Source organism: Mus caroli, unplaced genomic scaffold (genome assembly GCF_978045245.1).
Source record: "Mus caroli unplaced genomic scaffold, Mus_caroli_1 scaffold_8, whole genome shotgun sequence".
NCBI classification, from domain to species: domain Eukaryota; kingdom Metazoa; phylum Chordata; class Mammalia; order Rodentia; family Muridae; genus Mus; species Mus caroli.
Window position 1 is genome coordinate 133656475 of NW_028227263.1, and position 25101 is coordinate 133681575.

Genomic DNA, 25101 nt, shown 5'->3' on the forward strand with positions numbered 1-25101 from the left:
GTGCCAACAGATTTCAAATCAAGTACTGGCTGGATTGGAAACAATAGAGCCAGCCCTATCTATTTCATCAGAAATGATTTCCAGTGTCTTCAGAATTCATATGCTTCACAGACTACACTTCCATATTATCAGGTTGTCTCACAGAACCTGAACATCAACTGACACAGTTTGCTTTTCCTGGCTTTAATGATTAAGCCAGATTCCTTAGGTCCCCTAACAACAATGTTCCATTGTCACCAGGAAGCCACCAGATAGAATAAAAGATACTTCTCAGAGACTCAGAAGTCCAGTAATAGAACAAAAAGGTGGGAATAGAGTGAGTCTGGGCATCTGGAGCATCCAAGCATGACTAGCATGGCTCTGACAGGCCTTGTCCTTCTCCCCTATTTCCTCTGCCCTGTTTAAAACCATTAGGTTAAATTCTCAAAGCTACGCACCAAGATCTAGTCCCTTATTTGGCTACTTCCTCGTGCTCAGCCTGACTATCAAGATCCAATTACTGAAGTATTTATGTCTAGCAATCAAAAAACCCTATAGCTCACCTTATTAATGTGATTAAATAAAATTAATCACTTTACCCTAATACCAGATTTTAATCCATTTTACTTTATAAACTTCTCTTTGCTTAATGAGCCACTCTGTCTTCTATCCAGAGGCAGTTCTTTGTCTCCTTCCAAGACAAATATACCTCAACCCTCTCCCTTGTTCTCTTTTGCTTCTCTCTCAGCCTTTATCTCATATATTTGTCTCTTCTTCCATTCCCTCTGTCCCTCTGGGCCAAGTAAAGCTCCTTAGTGCTAAGAACTTGGTACTGGGAGTCCTGAGCTGATACTTTCCCCAACATCCAGCACTTATGAGGCAGAGTCAAGGGTATTGGCAATCAGGTACCTCCGTGGCCAGCTAAAGGGACACAATGACAGCAGGGCCATTAGACTCCTCCATCATCTTCCCAAGGTAACCTGACTCAATGGGACAAGTCACCACTAGCTGCCCAGAAGTGGCACATTACGATTGTCAACTGTGTTGCATGTTCTCCTGCATATGCCATGCATAAAAGTCCATGTTTCTCCTCATCTCTTTCTTCCCTTCCAGTGGCAGCCTCTGTGCCCTGGTACCCCTCACTTTAATAAATCTCTCCCATGAGACCAGTCAGATGTGAATTTTGTCACATTTCACTACTTAAATCCAACAAGGGATCTGTTGAGGTCAGATTGGTCTACAAAGTGAGTTTTAGGAAAGCCAGAGTAGTTGGTAACAGAGGTAACGCCAGTCTTGAGAAGAAACAAACAAAAACCCAAAACAATAACAACATCAATACAAGACATAAGAGAAAAAAATTCCCTAAATACTGGGATATATGAAAATCTAGTACCTGTATTTTACATGCCAGGTTAAAAAATAAAGGTTAACACATATAGAAACATTCTCATTTATTACTTCTTTGAATATTTTGCATAATGTGTTTTAATCATATTCACCTCACCTCTAACTCTGCCCAGATCCAGCCTTCCCTTCCACAATGCTGTAAAACAGTTTTCTCTAAGATTAAAATTCTGCCACCTTGAAGAGAAACTCCATAAAACACAGGATGTGAAAGTGAGCTGAAAACAAGAGGTTCTTTTAGGACAAGACTTTTACAAGGAAGTAACATAAGAGAGTGTTCTGTTGGGGAGCTGAAATACTCCACCCAGACACAGCTCCTTAAGACATAAAGTAACTCAATCAAAATATCTCCAGAAAGGACCAGAAATGGACCAGATACATTAGTGTCCCCTGCTTCCACTGAAGACTAATAGTAAAGACTATGCAGAGTCCAGCCCCTGACTCTCTTCCACAAGCTTCAAAGACCATGCCAGCAGTTTGGACATAGATACCAGCAGGACTGCCTAGATGAAACAGGCCAGCTGGCTGGCTGGACAGTACACTCCAACCTACTGAGCTGCCTATAGGCTGTACAGTGTGCTCCAGGTTCCTATTTTTTGGATGTGAGATCTCAGCCATGTTGGAGTGGGCTTTAATGATGTAGCAGACTTTGTGTCATTTCTGCTCCTTTGAGTAACCCCAATAAAACTCACTGGCTCACTCATGTTGGACTCAGGTGATACATTCTTTGTTCTATCCTTGTTCCCTATCTGGGGTGAATAGAGCTAGTTCATGTCTCTCTAGGAACGGTGTCACCTAATACTTTGTCACTAAACTGTATTCAGGTTTTGAATAGCCTTAAATATAACTTCTGCTGTTCCCCTATACTCTTGGATGTTTGGACTTCCACTGGATTATGGTCAGTCACATTACATTACCAGTGGCCATACCTTTAAAGAAATTGGATTCTCTTTTAGGAGTATCAGCTGCCAATAGATACTTAGCTAGAGGAGGGAGTTCATGCCTCCCTCCCCTATGGTGGGATTTTCCTTGAGACAAAGTCTCATGTAGACTAAAGTAACCTTAAACTCCTTATGTTGTCAAACTGAAATTTCCAAGCTCTATGCCTCTTTTTGCAGAGTACTGGGTTTACAGATGTATGATACCATACCTGGTCACATGAACGTGTTTTGTGAATTTATTTTATGTGCATATTTGTATGTGGTCAGAGGCCTACTTTTAGAAGGCATTTGTCTCCTTCCAAGAGAATGCCAGAGAGGGAATTGAAGCAATCCTTCTTCGTGGCAAGAACACTTAACCACTGAACCATCTCACTGATCCCATTTAAACATTTTAAAACATCACTAAAAATGGTATTAATTAATTCATGCATATATAGTTCATATTTACTTTGGGATTTACTCTAGAAATTCAGAGATAGATAGATTCATATATACATATACGCATTTAAACATGTATATTTTCCCCCACTATCTGTGGTGATAGGCACAAGTAGCTATAGGGTCAGAACAACAAAAGATGTGGTGCATTTTTACATAACTAAAAAAGTCACTGTTTATACTTGAAACACTTGGTTAAATATATATGGATTATGCTGTAAATCCATTTGTCTTAGAACAAGGCTACTTGTGAAATTTACAGAGAGAGAAATAAGACAGGGTATGATTTAAAAGAGCATTTGCTCTTATTTGTATTGTTTGGTAGAAGAAATGAGTGATTTCTGTTTTTTTTTTTTTAATGTGCTTTTCACATGTACAACACCTGTGTAAGCCCAAATTAAGTCAAAATTTCAGCAGGAAGAGTATAGAATTGGGCATGAAGGCTCCACCCCTATCTAAGAAGGTGTAGCTGTTAGCTACTGAAAGTCAGTTTTCATTAAGCCACATTCCAGTAAAAGATCACATATCCAAGAAGGCTTGGATAACACATATTGGCATTGATGGAAGAGCAAGTATGACACAAAGTTGGGTGGAAAGAGGATGGATGGATGGATCTGGGGAGAGTTAAGAGGGAAGGTGGGAGAATATGATCAGAATACATGCTATGAAATTCTCAAAGAAATAATAAAATTATAAAAATGTGTTTTTTAAATGCCTTCACATCCAGAAACATAAGAGAAAATGTCCAAATCAGATTGCTAGTAGGAATAAGAATCAAGTTAGATAGCCTTTTTCAGGACCTCAGTATGGCCATCATCTTTCTAAGCCAAGATGGATGAGAGATTAGAGAAATGACCCAGCAGTTAAACTCACCGACTGCTCTTGCAGAATGTAAGTTCACTTCCAAATACGTGTGGCAGAAAGCACAAAACTGTCTGAAACTCCATCTCCAAGAGATCTGAGATCCATTTGTGGCCTTGGCGGGTAACGATGCTCATGTACTCATTCACACATGTGTATACACACACACACACACACACACACACACACACACACACACACACACCACACCCAGCTGTATATGCATTAACAATTGAAACTAGAAGTCAGTAGATTTGGATAATGCTTATGTTATTCTTTAATACAAAACAGAAAAACAGCAATAGTTTCCATTATCTGAGTGAGCAGTTGCTCATGCTGCTGCTACTGGCTTCACATGCATAGCCAACTAAAATTTCCCCACAACCTTTTGGGTATCATTATTGCCTGGACCTACACTATAGCTCCAGTAATACAAAATAAAGGAAAACTCTTGTTACAAGAGTCCAAACAATTAAAGATACTTTACCCTTTATTAGGTGCTTAAGAAACCTGTGTTAGAAAAACATCATTATAAGACAGTCATTTTAGCATGAGTGTCTGAAACTGTAGTGCGAAAAGGAAGCCACATATATCTTGTAAAACTCATCTGAATGTGGCAAAAAGAAATCCTGTCTCTGCAGTGTTAGTGACCTGTAATTTTTACACAATAGGACAAAATAAAGATCCTCCTCTCTTTCATTCAGAAGTAGTTTGAGTTCACAATACATCCATTGTTCTTGCATCAGAATCTCCACCCTTGATTTCTGCTTCTGCTTACACACCATTTTCGATCCTCAAGATTTTATTTCTTTGTATCTCAGAACGTAGAAATGCCTGGGATTCTTCATCAAAGTCAGTCATTTGCAGTCTAGAAAGATGTAAAGAAAAAACAGCATTAACTCACTCTTTGTTTACAGTTTAAAGTTTTTATTTTTATGTTCCATTGCCTGTTTGAACTTATGTGGACCACATGTATGCAGGTGCTCGTGGAAGTCAGAAGCCACCTGTTCCCCTGGAACCAGTGTTATTGCAATTGTAATCAGTCATGTTGAGTGCTGGGAACCGAAGCTGAGTCCTCTGTGAGAGCAGCAAGTACTCTTAACTGAAGAGCCATTTCCCTAGACCCTCACCCCTCCTTTTGTGCTTTCCAAATTCTCATTTTCCCTCCATATTTTTTTCTAAGACCAAGTTTGGGAGATAGGGATATTTCTTCTCATAGAGTGGTGTATTCATGCTATGAGATGGTATGCTGATAGATGTTTAAAATCCATACTCTTCCATAAAAATTGCTCTGGGGACAGGATAGAGAGCTCAGTGGCTAAGAGCATTGGCTAATCTTGCAGAGGATTCAAATTCAATTCCCCACATTACAGTTTACAACTATCTGTAATTCCAGTTCCAAGGGATCTGATACCAACTTCTGGCCTTCAAGCCAAGATGCATATATCTGACACACATACACATACAATTTTAAAAGTGAAAGGAAAAACTTAATTTGTGTATGTATGTGTCTGTGTGTGTTGTGTGTGTTTAAGCATACTCATGCCTGTCAGAGGTCAAGAGGAAGTGTCTTCAATTGTTTGCAACTATTCTTTGTGAGTCAGGCTCCCTATTTTATTTTATTATATATTTTCTTTACATTTCAAATGCTATCCTGAAAATTCCCTATACCCTCTCCCCTCCTTGCTCCCCCACCTACCCACTCCAAATTCTTGGCCCTGGCAGTCCCCTGTACTGGGGCATATAAAGTTTGCAAGACCTAGGAGCCTCTCTTCCCAATGATGGCCAACTAGGCCATCTTCTGCTACATATGCAGCTAGAGACACGAGCTCTGGGAATACTGGTTAGTTCATATTGTTGTTCCAACTATAGGGTTGCAGACCCCTTCAGCTCCTTGGGTACTTTCTCTAGCTCCTCCATTGGGGGCTCTGTGTTCCATCCAATAGATGACTGTGAGCATCCACTTCTGTATTTGCCAGGCACTGGCATAGCCTCACACGAGAGTCAAGGTCTCTTAATAAACCTGCCATTAATGGACTGGATGGCCAGTAAGCATCAAGAAGCCTACTGCCTCCACTGTTCTTCCTCTACCTAAGGTTACAGACACATGAGACCACAATCAACTTTATTTTATAGGGATGGTAAAAATCTTAACTCAGGCCTTCATAGTTCTACTGCAGTCACTTTACTTGACTGAGCAATTTACTTTACTTGACAATTGTAGTATATGTCTGTCTGTCTGCGATTTTCCATGGTGGGATAAGAGGACAAGAAGAAACAAATACACTTATCTAGTTTCATAAGATCTACAACATTATAATGACACCTATACATTTTTATTTTCTCATGCCAAATAATGACTCTAAAATTGCAGATCAAATCTGAGGAACTGATACCTTGACCCCAGGTGCAGAGTAAACATGGCTGAATTGGAATCAATTGCAGAGCTAGAAGGCTCCTAAAATGATAGAAAACTCACCTCTTTCTACTTTGTTATGCATTCACTACTGCTTGGTACCCCCTAAACCTTCAGGTAACACCAAGTAAGAAAGAAATCTTACAGGCACACAACATATCCAGGGGCATGGGAATTTCAAGAGTAAATATTAAAGAAGTGAGCCTGGATGTTCCTTCCAAGAGAGACAGGTAGAGTTATAAACATTTTAACCCAACATCTTATAGGTGTATTCAACCTGCAGCTCATGGGCCACATGCAAATGACTGAAGCTATGAAAAGGTCTATCAGGAAAGTATAAGTTTACTCTGAACAATAAGATTTTGTTTTGTAAACTGACTGCACAGTTTATGAGAGTGAACTGTGGGTGTGCCATGTTACAATGTTAAAAGGTTAGACACTGTGATAAGGTTTCATGTTCCTAGAAATAAGTGGCTTAATAACTACTTAAAGTGACCCTGACCATGGAGATCTGAAGAGATAGCTCTCTTAGTGAAGTGTTTGCTACATAAGCATGAGGACTTCTGACTAAGTCCTAATGCCTACAGAGGAAGCTGGAAATATTGGCATATGATTGTGGTTCCCAAGAACCAATGAAGCAGTGACTGGCAGGTCCCTTGATGGCTAATCCATCTTTCAGAATTGCTTCATCCCAAGGTTTGAGTGAGAGATACTATATCAAAAATAATGAAGTGGTGACATCTGATGATGGAGGACCATGAGAGCATGTCCTCTTGTCTCCTGTACACAATCTCAACACACATGTGCACCTCAACTCATATACTTTCATAAAAATTACTTTAATCACATGTTGACTTGAAGGCCATAGGGGAGAAAATGAACTACAGAGATAAATGCTGAGAAATTAAAAAATAATATTATTTAGTGTATATTGCACTTATAAAATATCTTATGCTTATATAAAGTACTCTGAATCACATATTTATATGAAAATACATAATATAAACCTTCATCTACAAGCTGACTACCCTAATTCACTTAGCCTATCTTAAATGTTCTCAGAGAACTCACATTAATTTCCAGGTGAGCAAAAATCAAATTGCTTAATATAAAGACCATTTTATCTTAAAATACTGAAATGTTAAAAATGTTATCTCATGTAATTAATGACTACTGTGTTGGAAGAAAAACATAAGTAACTGAATATACTTTTATATTGTAGATCAAAACAATCTTATGTTAGGATTCTCTGCAAAAAATGTTATATTTACAAGCATTTTTTTATGTATTATCATTATAAAAGTACGAAGTACCACCATTATTTGGGTACTCACCAGTCACAGGGCAAGGTGGAGCTTCATACTTAATCTAACAATGCTGCAATATCTACCCCCTTCCTCTGCCCAGCGAGAGAACATTACTTGTATTTCTTTTAACTTGAATTTTAAAAGAATATTTTGTAGTGTCCCTTCCCCAAACACCAATTAGTCCATCAGTGAAAGGTGGAGTTTCTTGACAAGATGTGTTTACTGGTTCTGCAGTAGCAGGATTATCATTGCTGTGACCAACCACCTTATTATTGAACTACTTGCATTTTGAGTGTGGGTGTGTAAACAGGCAGAGGTCAGAGGCCAACCTCAGGAATCATTCTTGATTTTTGAGATGGGGTTTCTTATTGTTCTGGAACTCACCAATTTGAATAGACTGTTTGTCTGTGTAAATTAAGGATCTTCCTGTATTTACCTTTCTAGTACTGAAATTACAATTGCAAAGCCCATGCATGGATTTTTCGTGTAATTTTTGGGAAACCAACTCTAGTCCTTATTTTATATGGCAAGTATTGTATGGACTGAGCCATCTCCCCAACTCTTATTTCTGTCAATCTTAAATTATTATATTATTAGGTGCACATTTCAAATCTCAATTGATCCCTTTTTTAGCCATAAAAAGTCATATTATAAAGGAGAACAGAGGCCAGCTCACTTTAGGGAATACAAGGAAGACGTTTGGTCTTTCATAGCCTTACACAGCACAAGCAATCCACTGAAGTCCAAGGAGTTCTTCACCAGGTTGATCCACTGCAGGCATTTATATTGCGTAAAAGTAGAAGCAAGGTCCTTACAACAGGCACCAGTCAGTTGACAGGCTTCCAAACTACAACAAAAAGGAGTTCTTTGCCAGGGTAAGAAGGCATGTGCATGGGAGGTGACTTAGTCATTTAGAGTATGCTCACTGTATTCCCTCTGAGGACAGTCTCTTAAAAGCCCAGGGATCTCTGGGATATTGAGATGTAACAGGTAGTTGTGAGCCACTGTGTGTAGGCTTAAGGACTATATCCTAGACCTGGATTTTAGCTCCACAATCTGTTTCCTGATCCAGAATAATGAGGAAAAAATTTATATACATTGCTGCCACTCCATCATGCCTTTTTCCCAAACAGAAGAGATTACAGAGTTCTATACTGTGACTTTGAATGAACCCTGCCTCCCTTAAACTGCTTCTATATGATATCTAATCACAGTCGCAGTGACTAGAGAAAGAAATCAGTAATATACCCTCTATCTAGAACTTGAGGTCTAGTTTTCCATCTGTTGATATACATTCATTTTCTAGCATGCATCCAAACTTCTTAACCATCCCTTCAGCACAAGTCATAATTCCCCTCTCTCTCTTAGTCCCTTATGTATATATTCTGAGTGGCTTTCCACCACTTACCAAAACCATGACACAGAGGTCAAGGCACACATCTATCTGTCCTAAGGAAGGGTCTTCAGAAACCTGAGGTAAGTGACTCTACTCTGCATATTCTCAGGAGTATACATTAAAGATTCCTAAATAGGGCCTCTAAGGCCAAGCTCAAGGAAACCTACCTTAGTGACTGCAGAACAGAGTTTGGGAGAGTCAGAGCTCTACAGAGAACCTTTAGCCCTTCATCCTTCAGTACATTGTAGCTGATGTCTAGGTGTCTCAGGGATTTGTTCTGCCTAAGAACATCAGAAAGGTAGTCCCAAGAGTGCTCACAGAGGGAACAGTTAGCTAAACTGTAGGGGGGAAAGAAGAGTATATGAATGGGCAGAAAACTTTATACAGAGTAAGTGTAATAAAATATTCAAGCAAGGGGAGGAATTTTTAGCTTATCCAGCACATCTCCCTTCATTTCTTTGGACTCACATCAGATTTACCATTGAATCTGAGTAAATCGTGGACAATGCTTTTGTTTGGAAGACATTACCTGAAGCTAACCTAAATCTATTCCTATTAGCAATGCCTCAGTCCCTGTCTATAATGATAATTTTTAAATTACCTGATTATTGCAATATAGTCAATGATATCAATGTTGTCTTGTATAATAAATGACATGAAAATGTATATATTTGAAATAATGTATAGTTGATTTATTCTCATTTCTGTTTTTTGTGACAATGTCCTTATGAAAATCAATTTTGGGGAGAGAAGTTTTAATTTAGCTCATTATTCCAGATTATACTTCCTCATTTTGTGAAGTCAAGGCGGGAGAACCTTCAAACATCTCTTCATACTACATGTAAAGTCAAGGGCACACAGAATTCATACATACATGGCTATCTTTTCCATTCTTCAATAAGCCAGGACCCAAACCCAGAGTAATAGTGATGCCTAATGTGACCTGGGTCTTCACAGTCTAATTAGCAAAATCAATACAATCTCTTACAGACATTCTCCTGGACCCATCTGATCTAGTCATTCCTTCATTGATACTTCTCAGATGGTTCTCCATTGTGCTAAGTTGACAGGTAACATTAAACATCATAATATTAAATATATAGGTATACATAATATGAAAAATTGAAATCACTTGGCACTATCCAAAACACTAAACCATCTGTCTTTCTCTCCTGCCTTCTAAAAGACCTTAATATTCTTCCATGTTAGCATACAAAATTACAAGAGAGGCACATTCAGTATGAACTAGGGTCAATGATCTCATAGGCATTGTATTCTTTGACTACCTGAGTTGAGAGTCCACTCTAGATTTCAAAACCAAGTTGTTGACATAGTTCTATGTGCCTATGTTAGGGACTTCAGTCTAGTTGACCATCTTTTGCAATTTAGTACATTTATACCTTGGTATTTATGGGTAGGAGCAATGTGTGTGCATGTGAGGTCAGAGTCATTGTGGATGCAAAAATCTGCAGGCACTCAAGAGTTATATGTATAGTGATTCAGTTCAGCATGTGTCCAAACCTGTTATTACTCTCCCATATACTAGTTCCAACCTCCTCCAATCTTCATATACTATGCAGTACATTTTAAATATCAACTAATTCTCATACTATAATGACTAGAGAGTAACAAAAAGAAAAACTACAAATGTTAAGTCAGCAACAATTAAAAATTTCAAATGATTATTAATGGCTATATATGATATGTGAGGGTACATAGCGCAGTAATCATGTAGAGGAAATACAACAGCTTTGAAGAGATAGTTCTTTCCTTCTCAACCCTGTTACAAAGGTTGTTTTGATGGTTGAACTTGAAGTCCTCCTGTGTCAGCCTCCTGCACAGTTGGAACTACAGGGTTTGAAAGCAAGCCTGGTTGGTGTATGTGTGCATTAGTACATGTTTTAAAGATTTCACTTTTAACTATGTACATTTGTAAATGATATGGGTGGGTCTGTCCATGTGAGTGAGGGCGCCTGTGTAGAATGTTTGGCTCCTCAGACCTAGAGCTAAAAGTTGTGATGTAGACTGACATGGATGCTAGAAAAAAAGGGTCCACTGAAAGAACAGTATGTGTGTTTGTAACTCTCATGCCTCCTCTCCAGCAGTGCTCCCATGCCCCCATGGTTGTCTATGTCTCTTAGGTTTGTGATTTTAAACTTTAGTAATAGGACTGTATCAATCGAAAGATATTAAAACTACTTATTTTGTCTATTTGGTTTCTGAGAGGACTTGGTTTCTGGGATGTTTCTGCCTTAGAGTCTAGACAGGTTTCTTACTGATGACCATCTTCTTGTCAGCATGTAAGCACAAAATGCTATAATAATCCAAGGAAAGAAAGAATTCAGAACTTTCAAAGCATCCTTTGGCTATATTCTAAGCCCAAGGAAAGAGAGATTGGACAACTGACCTATCCTTTTATGGATTCAAGCAATACCCTCATATCACTGCTATTAAGAGTCTCAGCCACCTTTCCCCAACACAGGCAATACTTTCCCACAGGAAACATTTGTCTCTCACTGTCTTTTAATAAATAATATGGTCTACTGGAATTAGGATCCAGTGTCTATTTTGATCCCATGTTGTTCTATGCTGCAGTAGAAATCTAACAATGACTGTGAGCATCCACTTTTGTTTTTGCCAGGCACTGGCAAAGCCTCACAAGAGACAGCTATATCAGGGTCCTGTCAGCAAAATATAGATGGCATATGCAATAGTGTCTGCATATGGTGGCTAATATAGAAGTGGATGATTACAGTCATCTATTGGATGGAACATAGGGCCCCCAATGGAGGAGCTAGAGAAAGTACCCAAGGAGCTGAAGGGGTCTGCAACCCTATAGTTGAAACAACAATATGAACTAACCAGTACCCCCAGAGCTCTTGTCTCAAGCTGCATATGTAGCAGAAGATGGCCTAGTTGGCCATCTTTGAGAAGAGAGGTTCCTTGGTATTGCAAACTTTATATGCACCAGTACATGGGGAACGCCAGGGCCAAGAAGTGGGAGTGGGTGGGGAGGGGAGTGGGGGGGGGTATGGGGGACTTTTGGGATAGCATTTGAAATGTAAATGAAGAAAATACCTAATAAAACTATCTTTTAAAAAATGGGGTACAGAGTTAAAGAATTCTCAACTGAGGACTACCGAATGGCAGCAAAGTACCTAAAGAAATTTTCAATATCCTTAGTCATCAGGGAAATGCAAATCAAAACAACTCTGAGATTCTACCTCACACCAGACAGAATGGCTAAGATAAAAATCTCAGTTGACATCAGATCCTGGTAAGGATGTGGAGAAAGAGGCACTCTCCTCCATTGCTGGTGGGATTGCAAGCTGGTACCACCACTCTGGAAATCAGTCTGGTTGTTCCTTAGAAAACTGGACATAGTATTACCTGAGGACTCAGCTATACAACTCCTGGGCATATACCCAAAAGATTCTCTAACATATAACAAGGACACATGCTCCCGTATGTTCATAGTAGCCTTAATTACAATAGCCAGAAAATGGAAAGTACCCATATGTCCTTCAACAGAGGAATGGATACAGAAAATGTGGTATATTTATCCAATGGAATACTACTCAGCTAATAAAAAAGGATGAATTCATGAAATTCTTAGGCAAATGGATGGACCTAGAAACTATCATCCTGAGTGAGGTGACCCAATCACAAAAGAACACAGATGGTATCACTCACTGATAAGTGGATATTAGCCCAAATGCTCAGAATATCCAAGATAAAGTTCACAGACCACATGAAGCACAAGAAGATGACCAATGTGTATGTGCTTCATTTCTTCTTAGAAAGGGGAATAAAATACTCATGGGAACAATTATGGAGACAAAGTGTGGAGCAGAGACTGAAGGAACAGCCATTCAAACACTTTCCCACCTGGGGATCCATTCCATATACAATCACCAAATAATCCAAACACTATTGTAGATGCCAACAAGTACATGCAGACAGGAGATTGATATAGCCTTCTCTTGAGAGGGTCTGCCAGAGCCTGACAAATACAGAGGCGGTTGTTCACAGCCAATCATTGGACTGAGCACAAGATCCCCAGCATGGTCCCAAATTGAGTAGTTAGAGAAAGGACTGAAGGAGGTGAAGGGCTTTGCAACTCCGTAGGAAGAACAATATCAGCCAACCAGACCCCTCAGGGCTCCCAGGGACTAAACCACCACACCAACCAAGGAGTACACATGAAGGGATCGATGGCTCCAGCTGTATATGTAACAAAGGATGACCTTGTTGGACATGAATGGGAAGCGAGGCATTTGATCCCATGAAGGCTAGATGCCCCAGTGTATGGGGAATTTGAGGGCAGGGAGGTGGGTGTGGGTGTGTGGATTCAGAAACACCCTTGTATTAGCAGGGGAGGGGAGATTAGACAGGGGGTCTGGGGGGGGGGACTGGGAAAGGGGATAACATTTGAAATGTAAATTTTAAAAAGTCAAATAAAAAATAACTTTTGACCTCCATACTCATTTCCAGCCCTCTCCCCCATTTTCGGTCATTAGCCGCCACAACCTGGAATTACTATCTCTGCCTCTAATATCACAATCCTATATATCTTTGAATTTTATACGTAAAGCACATGGCATCTTTTGTCATCAAATTCCTGCCACCAACAATATCTAAGAGTCATCTAGATTTAATACCTAGAGCCATTGGAGTTTCATCAAGCTTACTTTCAGTCAAAAATTTCAGCTTTTCAGGTAGGAATACCTTCCACAAATGGCTCAGGAAGCACCCATCTTTCAGCAAATAGAGTCATGCATCCAGAGACACACTCAGGAGTGAGAGTACTGAGTCCTAAGACAGGTAGGAAGCCATGAAATCTGAACTGAAACAATGGTTTTCAATGTGTATATTCTCATCTAGAAATTAAATTTCACATTCCATAATCAGTTCAAATTAATAAAAATATACATTAGACTTACTCATTTTTTTATTTCATGTGTGAGTATTTTGCCTGCATGTGTCTGTGTACTACATGCATACCTAGTGCCTGCACATGTCAGAAGGTATACGATTGTGTGAATCTAGAGTTACAGATGGTTGTGAATCACCACAGGGAGGAGGAGCACTGAACTCTAGATTTCTAGTAGAGTAAGAAATGCATGTAACAATGCAGTTCTAAATTATTATAAATTACATTTATTTACTTATTTACATTCTATGTGAGTGCCCAAGCACAAATGCTACATCATTCAAAAGATTATGTAGAGATGTGTAGCAAAACAGGACAACATGTAGAACTTTGTTCTTTCCTTTTTGCATGTGGGTCCTGAGATAGAACTCAGGTTGTAGGGTTGGCAACAAGTGCCTTAACCAACTCATTTCATTGACCTTAGTGATCAGGTTTTAAAGTGAGGAAATCTACACATGAATAATAGAAAAATAGGACACAAGTGCACAAATTAAAAACTGTAGTCCTGTGATAATATTAATGTGAACTTGACAAAATCTAATATCACCTAGAAAGGGAGTCTCAATGAGGGTTTCTCTGATAGGGACGTTCTGTGGCCCAGTTTATGGGTGATTTTTTCATGAAGTCAACTGAGATGGTAAGACCTGTCCACTGTAGGTGGACATTACTCAGGAAGCAGGACCCTAACCTATATAGAAGTGGAGGAAATTAGTTGAGCAGGAGCTTGTGTCCATTAATCCACTGCTCTTTGTTCTTGACTGTGCATGTGATGTGACTATGCCTCTAGTTTTTGTTTCTGATTTTGTTATTTTTGGGGGGGGGTTGTTTTGCTCCTCTCACTAGCCACACCAATGGCCCATAAACTGAAATTTTGGATCCAATTAAAAAAATCAATTATTGCTTAGGTCAGAATTTTTTCTTTTTTTAATCACAGCAAGTGGATCAAAATTAAGATGCCCCATTTGAGGAGACTCAGTGAGGTAAGTGAACACAAAGACTTACTGCAGTATGCGTATCTTACACTCTTCCTGGTTCAAGATATCACACAACATTTCCACATCACTGTGGGAGAGGGATGTGGATATGAGATACAATTCCTCCAAATTGTAACTTTGAATCAATTCCAAGAATAGGCGCTTATCACATAAAAAGGAAACATTATTTGCCCTGCAGAATAAAGAGAGGAATCCATCAGTTTACAATCAGCCTAAGCTCTAATCTTTGGCAAGATGCCATATTCCATAATGGCAACATCACTCTAATTTTGTAACCCAGTGACAAAGCTCACTGGTTCTCAAACTGGGTGATTTTTCTTTTCCATGAGAACTTTGAGAAACTTGCAGAGACAAGGTTGGCTTTTACATGAGGAAGCTCTGAGCACCTAGAAAGCAGAGCCCTATAAATGCTCTTATCATCCTATAATTCATGGGATAGCTCTAAATGAAAAACAGTCAGCTATAGACATTAGTGGTACCAAGCAGTGAGATTCCACTTTAGACTATATAAGCTTTTGTTTATGGAGTTAGCTGAGAGATGGTGGGAAGACTTTTATGTTACTTCCATGATATGACTAAACCAAAGTCTACTTTAAACTTACACAAGTGTTTTAAGGATACAGCTGGACTTCTTCAAATAAAAATATAAGATTTTAAAGAACGGTTCATTGAAAATAGTGTCATTCATTCTGAGTATTTTGATATCTTTATTCCTTAGGAACACAGAGCATATTTCATGCCAAAGTATGAGTAGCTTTCCCCTGTAACAGAGGAGAAAGAAATACATTTTATTGTTAGACAATTAATTCAAGGGGCTGGAGAGATGGCTCACTGGTTAAGACCATTTGTTTTTCTCTCAGAAGAACTGAGTTCATTTTCCAATACTAACATGCTGGCTTATAACCATCCATAACACCAATCTCGCAGATATATGACACCCCCTTCTGTCCACCATGGCTACTGTATGCAGTCCAAGTACATGCACACACATAGACAAAAGCATTCAACCCCATAAAATAAAAATAAATAGATGATAAAACCTGCCAGCACTTTCAGATTCTATTCATTTACAAAAAGTCACAGCACATAAATGTAGCAAACTGACTCCCTATACTGAGTAAGGGTAGCCAGGTGAGGTCATTTCATATTTGCAGTTCTTAGACACATGGCAAGGTAGTGGGATTCTGGATGTTACAGCTTGAGTGTAGAGATTCAATTAATGTCTACTGGAAAGGGCCAGAGGATTCTGAGAATCCTACACACTGGGGATCAGGTTTGTCTGATGCTTTCACCTATCCTCCCTGCCCCCCCCCACTCCCAAAGCAGAATAAGACAATACAGATGGCCTGGCAGTATTGAAGTTAAGAAAACCTCCTTTATAGATAACCTTGGCACATTTAGAATGAAAGAAATGATTCAGGATGCCAGAGCCAATGAGATAAAACCTGGAAGGAGGATCTCCTGGCTCAAGCTTCAGATGCAACTACTTCCTCCATTTATAATCTTGGATAATGTACATGACTTCTCTGCCTACTATTCTCACCTCCAACATGGTAATCAAATTTGCCTTGTAACATTTCTTACTTTGTGTGTGTGTGGTGTGGGAGATGGTGTATGTGCCACATCATATGTGTTGAGGTCAAAGGACAACACACAGGAATCAGGTTTCCTACTTTGTGGTCTAAGGAATTGAATGTAGATCATCAGACTTGAGGGCAGGGACTTTTATCTGTTGAGTCATCTTGCCAGTTAACATTACACATTCCTGAGTAGTAAACTAGTTAATTTAGTAAATGTTTTTGTGTGTATATGTGTGGAGTACGTAAACACATGCATGTGTGTTCATTTATGTGCTTACATATGGAAAACTTGTCTCTGCCCATTTAGTGCTGGGATTATAGGAACATGCTACTAGGCACAACTGTTTTCTTGTTTTGTTTTTTTCTTTTTTTTTTAATGTGGATCTAGGTATGAAACTGAAGTTCTCATATTTGTGCAACTGAGCCATCACCATAGTCTTTATGACACTTAGTGTTTGCAAGGCAGTTTGCAGCTAGGAGATCAAAAAAAAAAATCTGTATATGATGTTCATGTTTCAGATGGGTAGAAAACACATATGACATAGATCATTACACTTGGTGCTCACAGTATGGTTGAATAATATCATTGCTGTTTGATAACACGGCCATTTTAACTACAAAAAGGAAAGTCCCAAGGATAAATTCCAGGGCTCTTAAACTGCCAAATTAACTTATGCTATTGCTGTAGAAGGATTAAAAATTCAATGCTAGTTTTGATTACACAAAGAATAAAAGGCTAAACAATGTCTTAAAAAGAAAAAAAAAGCTGGGATTGCATTCCTGGTAACATGCTGGCCCAGTATAGATGAGGACCTGCATTATATCCACACAATGGGAGCGGGAAAAAAAAGGCACGTGATCATAAGTTATCCACATATATTTTTGTTGTTCAAGGTTTTTTTTTTTTTTTTTTTTATAAATACAGAATATCATTCCTTAGGCCAGACTCACCTGGAACTGACTTTGAGTATAGCCTAGACTAGTTTAAAATTCTTAGAGCAACTCCTGCTTCTGTTCTCTGAGTGCTGGGGTTGCAAACATGATACCACCATACCTTTTAATATTTTTTATTCCTTATATGCACTGTGTCAAGAATTGTAGGCTTGTCTTATACTTGCTAAATAAGCAATGATGACCCTGAGTTTTTGATCTGGCTCCACTATCAGTGAATTTTGATTACATGTATGTACCACTATACTCAGTTTTATATGATGCTGGGGAACAAATCCTTTCCCTGAGCAGTATAGCAGGCAATACTCTGTGAACTGAACTACTTCCTGGGCCCCTATACACATGAACTGATGCAACACTGCTAAATATATATGCATAACTAATAATTAAGAAACATATTCAGGCATGGAGGTGCATGCCTTTAATTGCAGGACTCTGCAGACAGGCAGTTGGATATCAGAGTTCCAGACTTTTCACAGCTACATAGTGCGATCCTGTCTCAGAACAATTACGAAAAAAAAATAAGTATCAATAAGATGAAATAACATATCTTTAAAAGAGTCAGTTTGGGGCTCAAGATGGCATCTATCAGACTGTAGACAATTCAGTGGTTAAGAGTGCTCATGTTTCTTCTGATATTAAGAATATGGATCCCAGAACCCTCTGCCATTTAACTATAGTTCCAGGGGATCTGCTGACATCTTCTGGGAATTGAGGCCATTTACACATGTGTGCATATTAAGATGTAGCTACATACACACAAAATAAAAATGAATCTTAAAAAAGTGGAAGCTATTGTCAAAGAAGGTGAATTTGTTTTTTCACATATATGTGAGCGTATGTGTTTCTGTACATGAATACACATATAAGCAGACATACATATGCCTACATGTATGTACGTACACACACAACCTGTTGAGTCTGTTTTTGTTGTTTGTATGTTGTTTCTAGGCTGAACACTTGCCATTGCACAACCAGTAAGGGTGAATTTTGAATCTGTCAATACATAAGGAAAGCTTATGAAATGGAACAAAAAGTAAAGATAGTGAAAAGATTCACATATACCTCTGGCCTAGCTCTTCATTCAGCACATCTGGGGTTGAAATGGAGAAGTCTGTCAGTGCAGAACCATGGCTTAAGCAGTAGGCAGCAACAATAAAATCAGAATAATCCTTAACCACAACGTCAATCTGTTCCCTACAGTTCATTGCTGACTGTACAAAGACTTCCTCTTCCATCTCAAACAGACAGTAAAAGAACTTCATGGTATTTATTTTTATGTCAGGATTTAAAGTGTCCAATAGGAGTTCCAGCCACAAAAACAGCTGTTGCCTTAATTCTTCAGATAAGTGGTAGCCAAAAAATGCCTCCAGCTTTTCTTGTTCTGTTTCATGTAAAAGACCAAAGAAGAAACAGCCCAAAAAAACCCACTGTTTTTTGACCTTCTTTAAAAAAGTAAACAGGAGTGTTTCTATAAAGCAAACATCCTGACAAGAGTGCTCCGTTTCACTATGTAGCAGATAAAACATGGCCGCACAGAACTCCTGGACAGACGGGTGGAGGAATATGTAAGAATTTTCAGATTCCCTGCTCTGCTCAAGAATTCCAATATCCAGCACAATATTAATATGTGTTTCCACAGCTTGTTCCAAGATAGGAACAGAGCCCAGGAGGCCTTCAGTTTGATAAGAGGAAATGAGCAGCTGTTCACTCTATGTCAGGCCCCTGTGGTCTGCTACATGGTGGCTACTTGTCTTAAAAATGAGATAGAGAGTGGAAAAGACCCAGTCTCCATCTGGGGATGTCAGAATCCATGATCCCATTTCTCCTTAGAGCCTCCTCATTAAACACAGATATATCAGTCCACATGCCCTCTGCAGCTAGAAAACACAAGTTATCCAGCAGGTGTTTGCTATTGTTACTTGGATTTTGGGCATTGTGGGGAATGAACAAATTTAAGATGTGAGTGGTATACAGGGAGGTGGTACGTCGGCAGATGGAGACTGGGTCTTTTCCACTCTCTATCTCATTTTTAAGACAAGTAGCCACCATGTAGCAGACCACAGGGGCCTGACATAGAGTGAACAGCTGCTCATTTCCTCTTATCAAACTGAAGGCCTCCTGGGCTCTGTTCCTATCTTGGAACAAGCTGTGGAAACACATATTAATATTGTTTTCCTTGAAGCCGGTTATTGTTCTCACATCTGTGTACTCAATCCAGTCATTCAATTCCTTAAAATTCTCACAACTAGCGGAGATGAGGAGAGATGATTCGGGGAGTATTTTCTTCCTGAGCAAACTGCTCAGCAATACATTTACTGGCTGCTTCTCCATGCAGTTGTCACACAGCTCCGAATCCTGTTGGGTAAAATTCCATTCCATCCCTTCTAAGCTGTCAATGATGAATAAGAGTTTCTCAGGTTGGGATAGGATCTCCTCCATGGGAGCTGAGGGGCTAGGCCACTCTCTGGAGATCAGTTCAGCCAGGCTTGCTATCTGCAATTGCTTCACATCATGACAGCAGAAGTAGAAGATATAAGAGAATTTGTTCTGAAATACCAGGCCTTCTGACCAGACAATCATTAAATTTTTCAACAGAATAGTCTTGCCAATTCCAGCTACACCTTGCAGGACAACCATCTTTGGATTGTTTTCATTTCCGTTTGGTACAAGAAGGTTCTCAAGATGATCATATTCATCCTGGAAGAAATTCTGAATACTGATGTTGAACTTTCTAGAACAATCATGGGTCAGCTTCTCCTTTAAATGAGCTCGATATATTGTTGAGTGTGCTGAGTCAGAGAGTGGGGAAAAAAGGCCACAATATATCAAAGTTAAGTTAAACATTTACTCATATATAGTCTGATTTCTATATTTTCATTTCAGAATGTACACTTAAAATTTTTTTTGATTTTCAATAATGTGTTTATGGGTTCCAATAGAGGTCATAAGTGTTAAATACACCCAGAGATGGATTACAGCTGTCTAGGAGTGGCCCTCCAGGGTGCTGAGAACTGAAATCAGGTTCTTTGCAAGAGTGGGACATGCTCCTAGCCACCTCCCCCTCATGATGTATGTTTGTAGAAGTCTATGGGCCTAGAACAATGCTAGTTAATTTGAGAAGATTTTCACTGGCCTAGGAGCACAGTTACATTTCTTTGTGTCTCATGAATATTTTACAGTTAAACTGTCATTCTGCTCTTTCAGAAGCTGGCATTTGAAGTGAGGTTGTCCCTTTCCATGATTTCAGACCCAAACCTGTTTATGTATAGAGCTTTCTTGGGTTCTTGTATGAGGATGGGTTGAGCCCTAACTCTGCAATAGGAAGGGAAGATAATAAAACACCTCAAGAGTAACCTTTGAGATCAGCTAAATCATGAACCATTTCAAAAAATTTTATGGCTGTTTGCCTCATTATATAAAAGTACCTGCAGTGGGAAAAGAAGCCAGCACTAGAACAGTCAGGAACTCAGCCATGGAGAAACAGCTCAACTGGGAGCTCCAACTAGCTCCCCCTCCCCAACCTGTTTTCTGCTGGATGTGTGAGAGTAAAATTTGATGATATTATGAGTGCCTGATTTGGTGATGTAACTTTCCTAGCACTAACTGGTTTTCAATTGGAATAAAACTTGAGATGATATTCTCTGCTCTGCATGGAAATTCTAGTTGTTGGCTTAAAGAGGCTTCCCCTGTCAATTTCTACCAGAACTTTTGAAACCCAAATTTAATGATGCTTTGCTGTATATCTATGTCTCTATCCATATATCTATCTAGGTATCTAGTCATCTATCTAAATATCTATGTCTCTCTCTCTTTCCTACCTACATACCATATATTTCTATCATTCTCTAGTTATTATTTTACTTTGACTTGCTATGTATTTAACAAACGTATTCACTCGAAACAAAAAGAATGGCATTCATAGATAATATGCAGGACTATATAGTACTTTGTGCTGTGTGCAGCTGCTCTATTGGGACAGCAAAATTTCCAACCATGTATGGCAGAATGCATGGCTCTCCAAACTCTTAACATCAGTGTCTTAAACCCTGGCACATACTCAGATGTGTATACCTAACACAGTGTAATTATACATTGTTTCCATAAGACCACAAAACTGAAAAATGGTATTATTATCAATGTAAGATTGACTACATAATGATGAAAATGGGTAGTGTCACACTGACATTAAAAGTATAGAATAATGGGACTAGAGACATGAATCAGTAGTTAAGGGAGCTGGCTATTTTGGAAGAAGTCCTGAGAATGGTTTCCAGCACACACATCAGTTGGCTCACAATGCCTATGCCTATGCCTATGCCTATGACCCATCTCCCCAGTGCCTGGACTCTGCAGCCTCTGCACTCACACACATAATCCCATACACATTCATGCATGTGTGCAATTTTTGAAAAGATACCTTAAAACTTTCAACATACACAAAATCATATATATGTGTGTGTGTGTATGTATATATACACATATATATGTGTGTATACATATATATACATACATATGTATATATGTGTATATATACACATATATACATACGTATGTATGTGTGTGTGTGTATATATATATATATATATATATATATATATATATATATATATATGGCATGAAAGCAAAAAGAGAAAAGGGACTTATGGGGGCAAAGAGAACTAGGGGCAGGGAAATGAGTGAAGGAAGAATCACAGTGGGGGATACTGCAAGCAAAGCACAGTGATACAACACACACACACATTAAACATTGAAACATTTTGTATGCCAAGTATAACATTCATTTTTAAAATGTGCTCAAAAATAATTAAAGGCAGGTTAATGAATCAGGGGAAACTGAGAAAAAGCAAGGCAAATTTTATACCTTCGTAAAAGGTCTGAAATAAATTTAAGAATCAACAGATGGGGGCTCTTGAGATGTCTTAGTGGCGTTTTTCGTCAAGCCTGAGGTCCTCAGTTTATTCTACACGATCCAAATGACAGAATCAGAATTAACTCAGAAGTTGCCCTCAGATCTCCTTTTGTGCATCATAGTACACAAGTGTTCATATGTGTACATATGAAAAATATGTGTAAGAAAAGTCAAAGGAAGTCAACAGGTTGACTACAATACTGTACAGGGGAAGGAGGGCCTAAGGTCAGTTACTAACAAAATCCAACCTAGAGCCTAGAAAAGAGAAAAGAGACATACAAAAGACATTGTATGGGGATGTAATATGTGGGGCTCAAGAGATGGCTCAATGGTTAAAAGCATTCATAAGACCTGGGTTTATATCCAAGCATCCCCATGGTAGCATCCACCTTTTGTAGGTCCAGTACCAGAAGATTTGATGTCCTCTTCTGGCCTCCAAGGGCACTGTCCACACATGGGGCACATACATATATGTAGGTACTTTCACATACACATAAAATAATTTCTAACTGTTCTCATATATTTTGATAATTAGTTAAAGATTTAATATGTGTGACTAGAATCTCAAAATAGGGTGGGAGAGAAAGAGCACCACAGAGACAATCGTGAAACAAATGTAGACTGAAGAGTAAAGAAAATTTTCTAGCCACAAATATAATATTATCAGTGAATCCCAAGCATAATGATCATAGAAAAAGCAAAAGCAAATTATCATAGTAAGACACTGGAACCTCAAAGACAGAGAAATAAATTAAACCTTAAAGCATCCATGGTATCTACCACTAGGATAAATAAAAGTATGACTCTCAGGATCATAATGTCTATGGAACAAGTCTTTTCTTTTATAAGGTTTTTTCAAATACATAATTGTAATGTATGTGGGATAGTGAAGAGGGGAGGAGTAGAGTGCACATGCATGAGGAGGCCAAAGGTCCACATTGGGTGTCTTCTTCAGCTGCTCTTTGCTTTAAAATAAATATTTATTTGCTTTTAATTTGGGTGAATAGGTGATTTTGTCTGCATGAATGCATGTGCACCAGGTGTCTGCAGTGCCCTCAGAGAATAGAAGAAGGCATTGGATCTCCTGAATGTGTAGTTACAGATGGTTGTGAACCACCTGATAGGTTCTAGAAACACAGCTGAGTTCCTCTATAAGAGCAGCTATTCTTAATAACTAAGTCATCTTTTTAGGCTCTCCATCTCAATTTTAGAATCAAAAATTTTCAGCTAGCACAGAACTTGCAAAGCTACCTGTCCATATTGCTACCATGCCTTGCTTTTATGTGGTTGCTGAGATCCAAGGTCAGATTGTCATGTTTACATAGCAAGCACCTTGCAGACAAAGCCATCTTCTTTTCTTTCAGGTGTCTTCTCTTGCTGCTGCCTTAAATCCTCAGTGCTACCATTTCACTCTAGAGTTAAGGCTCCAGCTTAGATTTGAGGAGAACATTAATACTGTCCTGTGTAGTAGTTTAACCATCTAGGTTAGGGTATGCTACCCTTATACATTTGAATACATAAACTAGATCTAACATGTCTGCATGAAGCTGCCCCCTTTGTCAAGGAGAATAATGTGCCATGACACCTGCTGTCCCCATGGTACATGAACATGAAGATGAGTTATCAAAGCTATGACACAAACCTCACTTACTTAAAACAGCTTTGATCAACTCACCAGCAATCTCTCCTGTTGCCCTATTAGTGGTAACATTCCTACCAATCATCTGGAAGACTTTGAAGGTCACATTCCAGGCTCGATTCGCGTTACAATGTTTTATCAGTAAGATGGCAAGGTCTTCCCGAGATGCTTCCTTTACTTCAGTCCAAGAAATCTGTTTTAGACCCATTTGTAGAATTTCAAGTATGAGTAATTCCTTAAAATACATGAATTCTATCTTGTTTAGCTCTTTCCAGTACCATATAAAGCCAAAATCTTTAAATAGAGATGCCATTTTGTCTAAATGAAGATCGACTTGTCTTCAGAGAGAATGGATCTGTGGAAAAATTAGGCAAGCAGCTTAGTTACAAAAGAAGAGGGATGGTGCAAAGAGCTGGGGAATTGATTAAACTGGTAAAGTGTTTGCTGCATAAGTTTAAGGACATAAGTAAAACCTCAGTATTCATGTAAGAGGCAGGGACTGCAGCCACACAATTTTCAACCTACAATATGTTCTACCTGCAAGATGTGCCGGGGTAAGGGTGAGTCAGAACTTTTGATAACCAGTGACTGGTACAACTTGAGGCCCATACCATAAGGAGGCTCCCATGCCTGCCACTGTGTTGATGGCCAGGAACTAGTAGCTGGTCATCAGGAAGATTAAGGATAGAACCAAATACATACAATGGAAGAAAGAGAGAGAGAGAGAGAGAGAGAGAGAGAGAGAGAGAGAGGAGAAAAATGATTTCAAATGATTTTTATGCTATTCTTAGAGATTGGTGCCTGTGCCAATGGTCTTCAGAGGTATCATCAAGCAACTGAAAGGAACAGATGCAGAGGCCAAACAATAGGTCAAGCCTGGGAGAACCCACTAAAGAGGGGAAGAAGGAGTGTAGAAGCCACAGGGTAGAATGACACCATGAGAACACATCCCAGAGAATCAGCTAAACAGGGCTCACAGAGGCTCAGAGACTGACAGACAACAATGGACCCTGCATGGAATGTGAACTAGGTCCTCTGCTTATATGTTTTGGTTGTGTGAATTTGTGTTCTTGTGGGATCCCTAAAAGTGGGAGCAGTGGTTGTATCTCACTTTTTTGCTTAAACTTGGTACAATTTTCTTCCTGTGGCATTGCCTTGTCCCACCTTGATATGAGGGATTTTTCCTAGTCTTATTGTAATTTGATATGCTGCTTTCAGTTGCTATCTCTGAGAGCTCTCAGATAAAACAAGGGAGGATTGGATCTAGTGGAGAGGAAGTGTGTTTGTGATGGGGACTGGGAGCAAGGAAGGTAGGAGAAACTGAGGCCAGAATATAATATAGGTAGACA

The 25101-nt window shown here is 39.0% G+C and overlaps 1 protein-coding gene across 1 annotated transcript; it reads right to left on the reverse strand.

Annotated features, from left to right (window-relative positions):
* Positions 1-4397: 4397 nt before the first annotated feature.
* On the reverse strand, positions 4398-24065 carry LOC147003606 (NACHT, LRR and PYD domains-containing protein 4B). Its single transcript, XM_085841047.1, has 8 exons — positions 23789-24065; positions 18995-19993; positions 18267-18819; positions 15273-15431; positions 14678-14842; positions 8910-9080; positions 8023-8193; positions 4398-4491 (listed from the first exon to the last, which is right to left on the reverse strand). The coding sequence occupies exons 1-8, from the start codon at positions 24063-24065 to the stop codon at positions 4398-4400; spliced, it is 2589 nt and encodes an 862-aa protein (XP_085697173.1).
* Between the last annotated feature and the right edge of the window lie 1036 nt (positions 24066-25101).

Coding starts and splice junctions, on each gene's coding strand:
- LOC147003606 (XM_085841047.1), bottom strand. CDS start 24,065: ATGGCATCTCTATTTAAAGATTTTGGCTTTATATGGTACTGGAAAGAG. Junction 19,994..23,788: donor GGCAACAGGAGAGATTGCTG/GTGAGTTGATCA, acceptor TCTCTGACTCAG/CACACTCAACAATATATCGA. Junction 4,492..8,022: donor TCTTCCTTGTATTCCCTAAA/GTGAGCTGGCCT, acceptor ACATCTTTCTAG/ACTGCAAATGACTGACTTTG.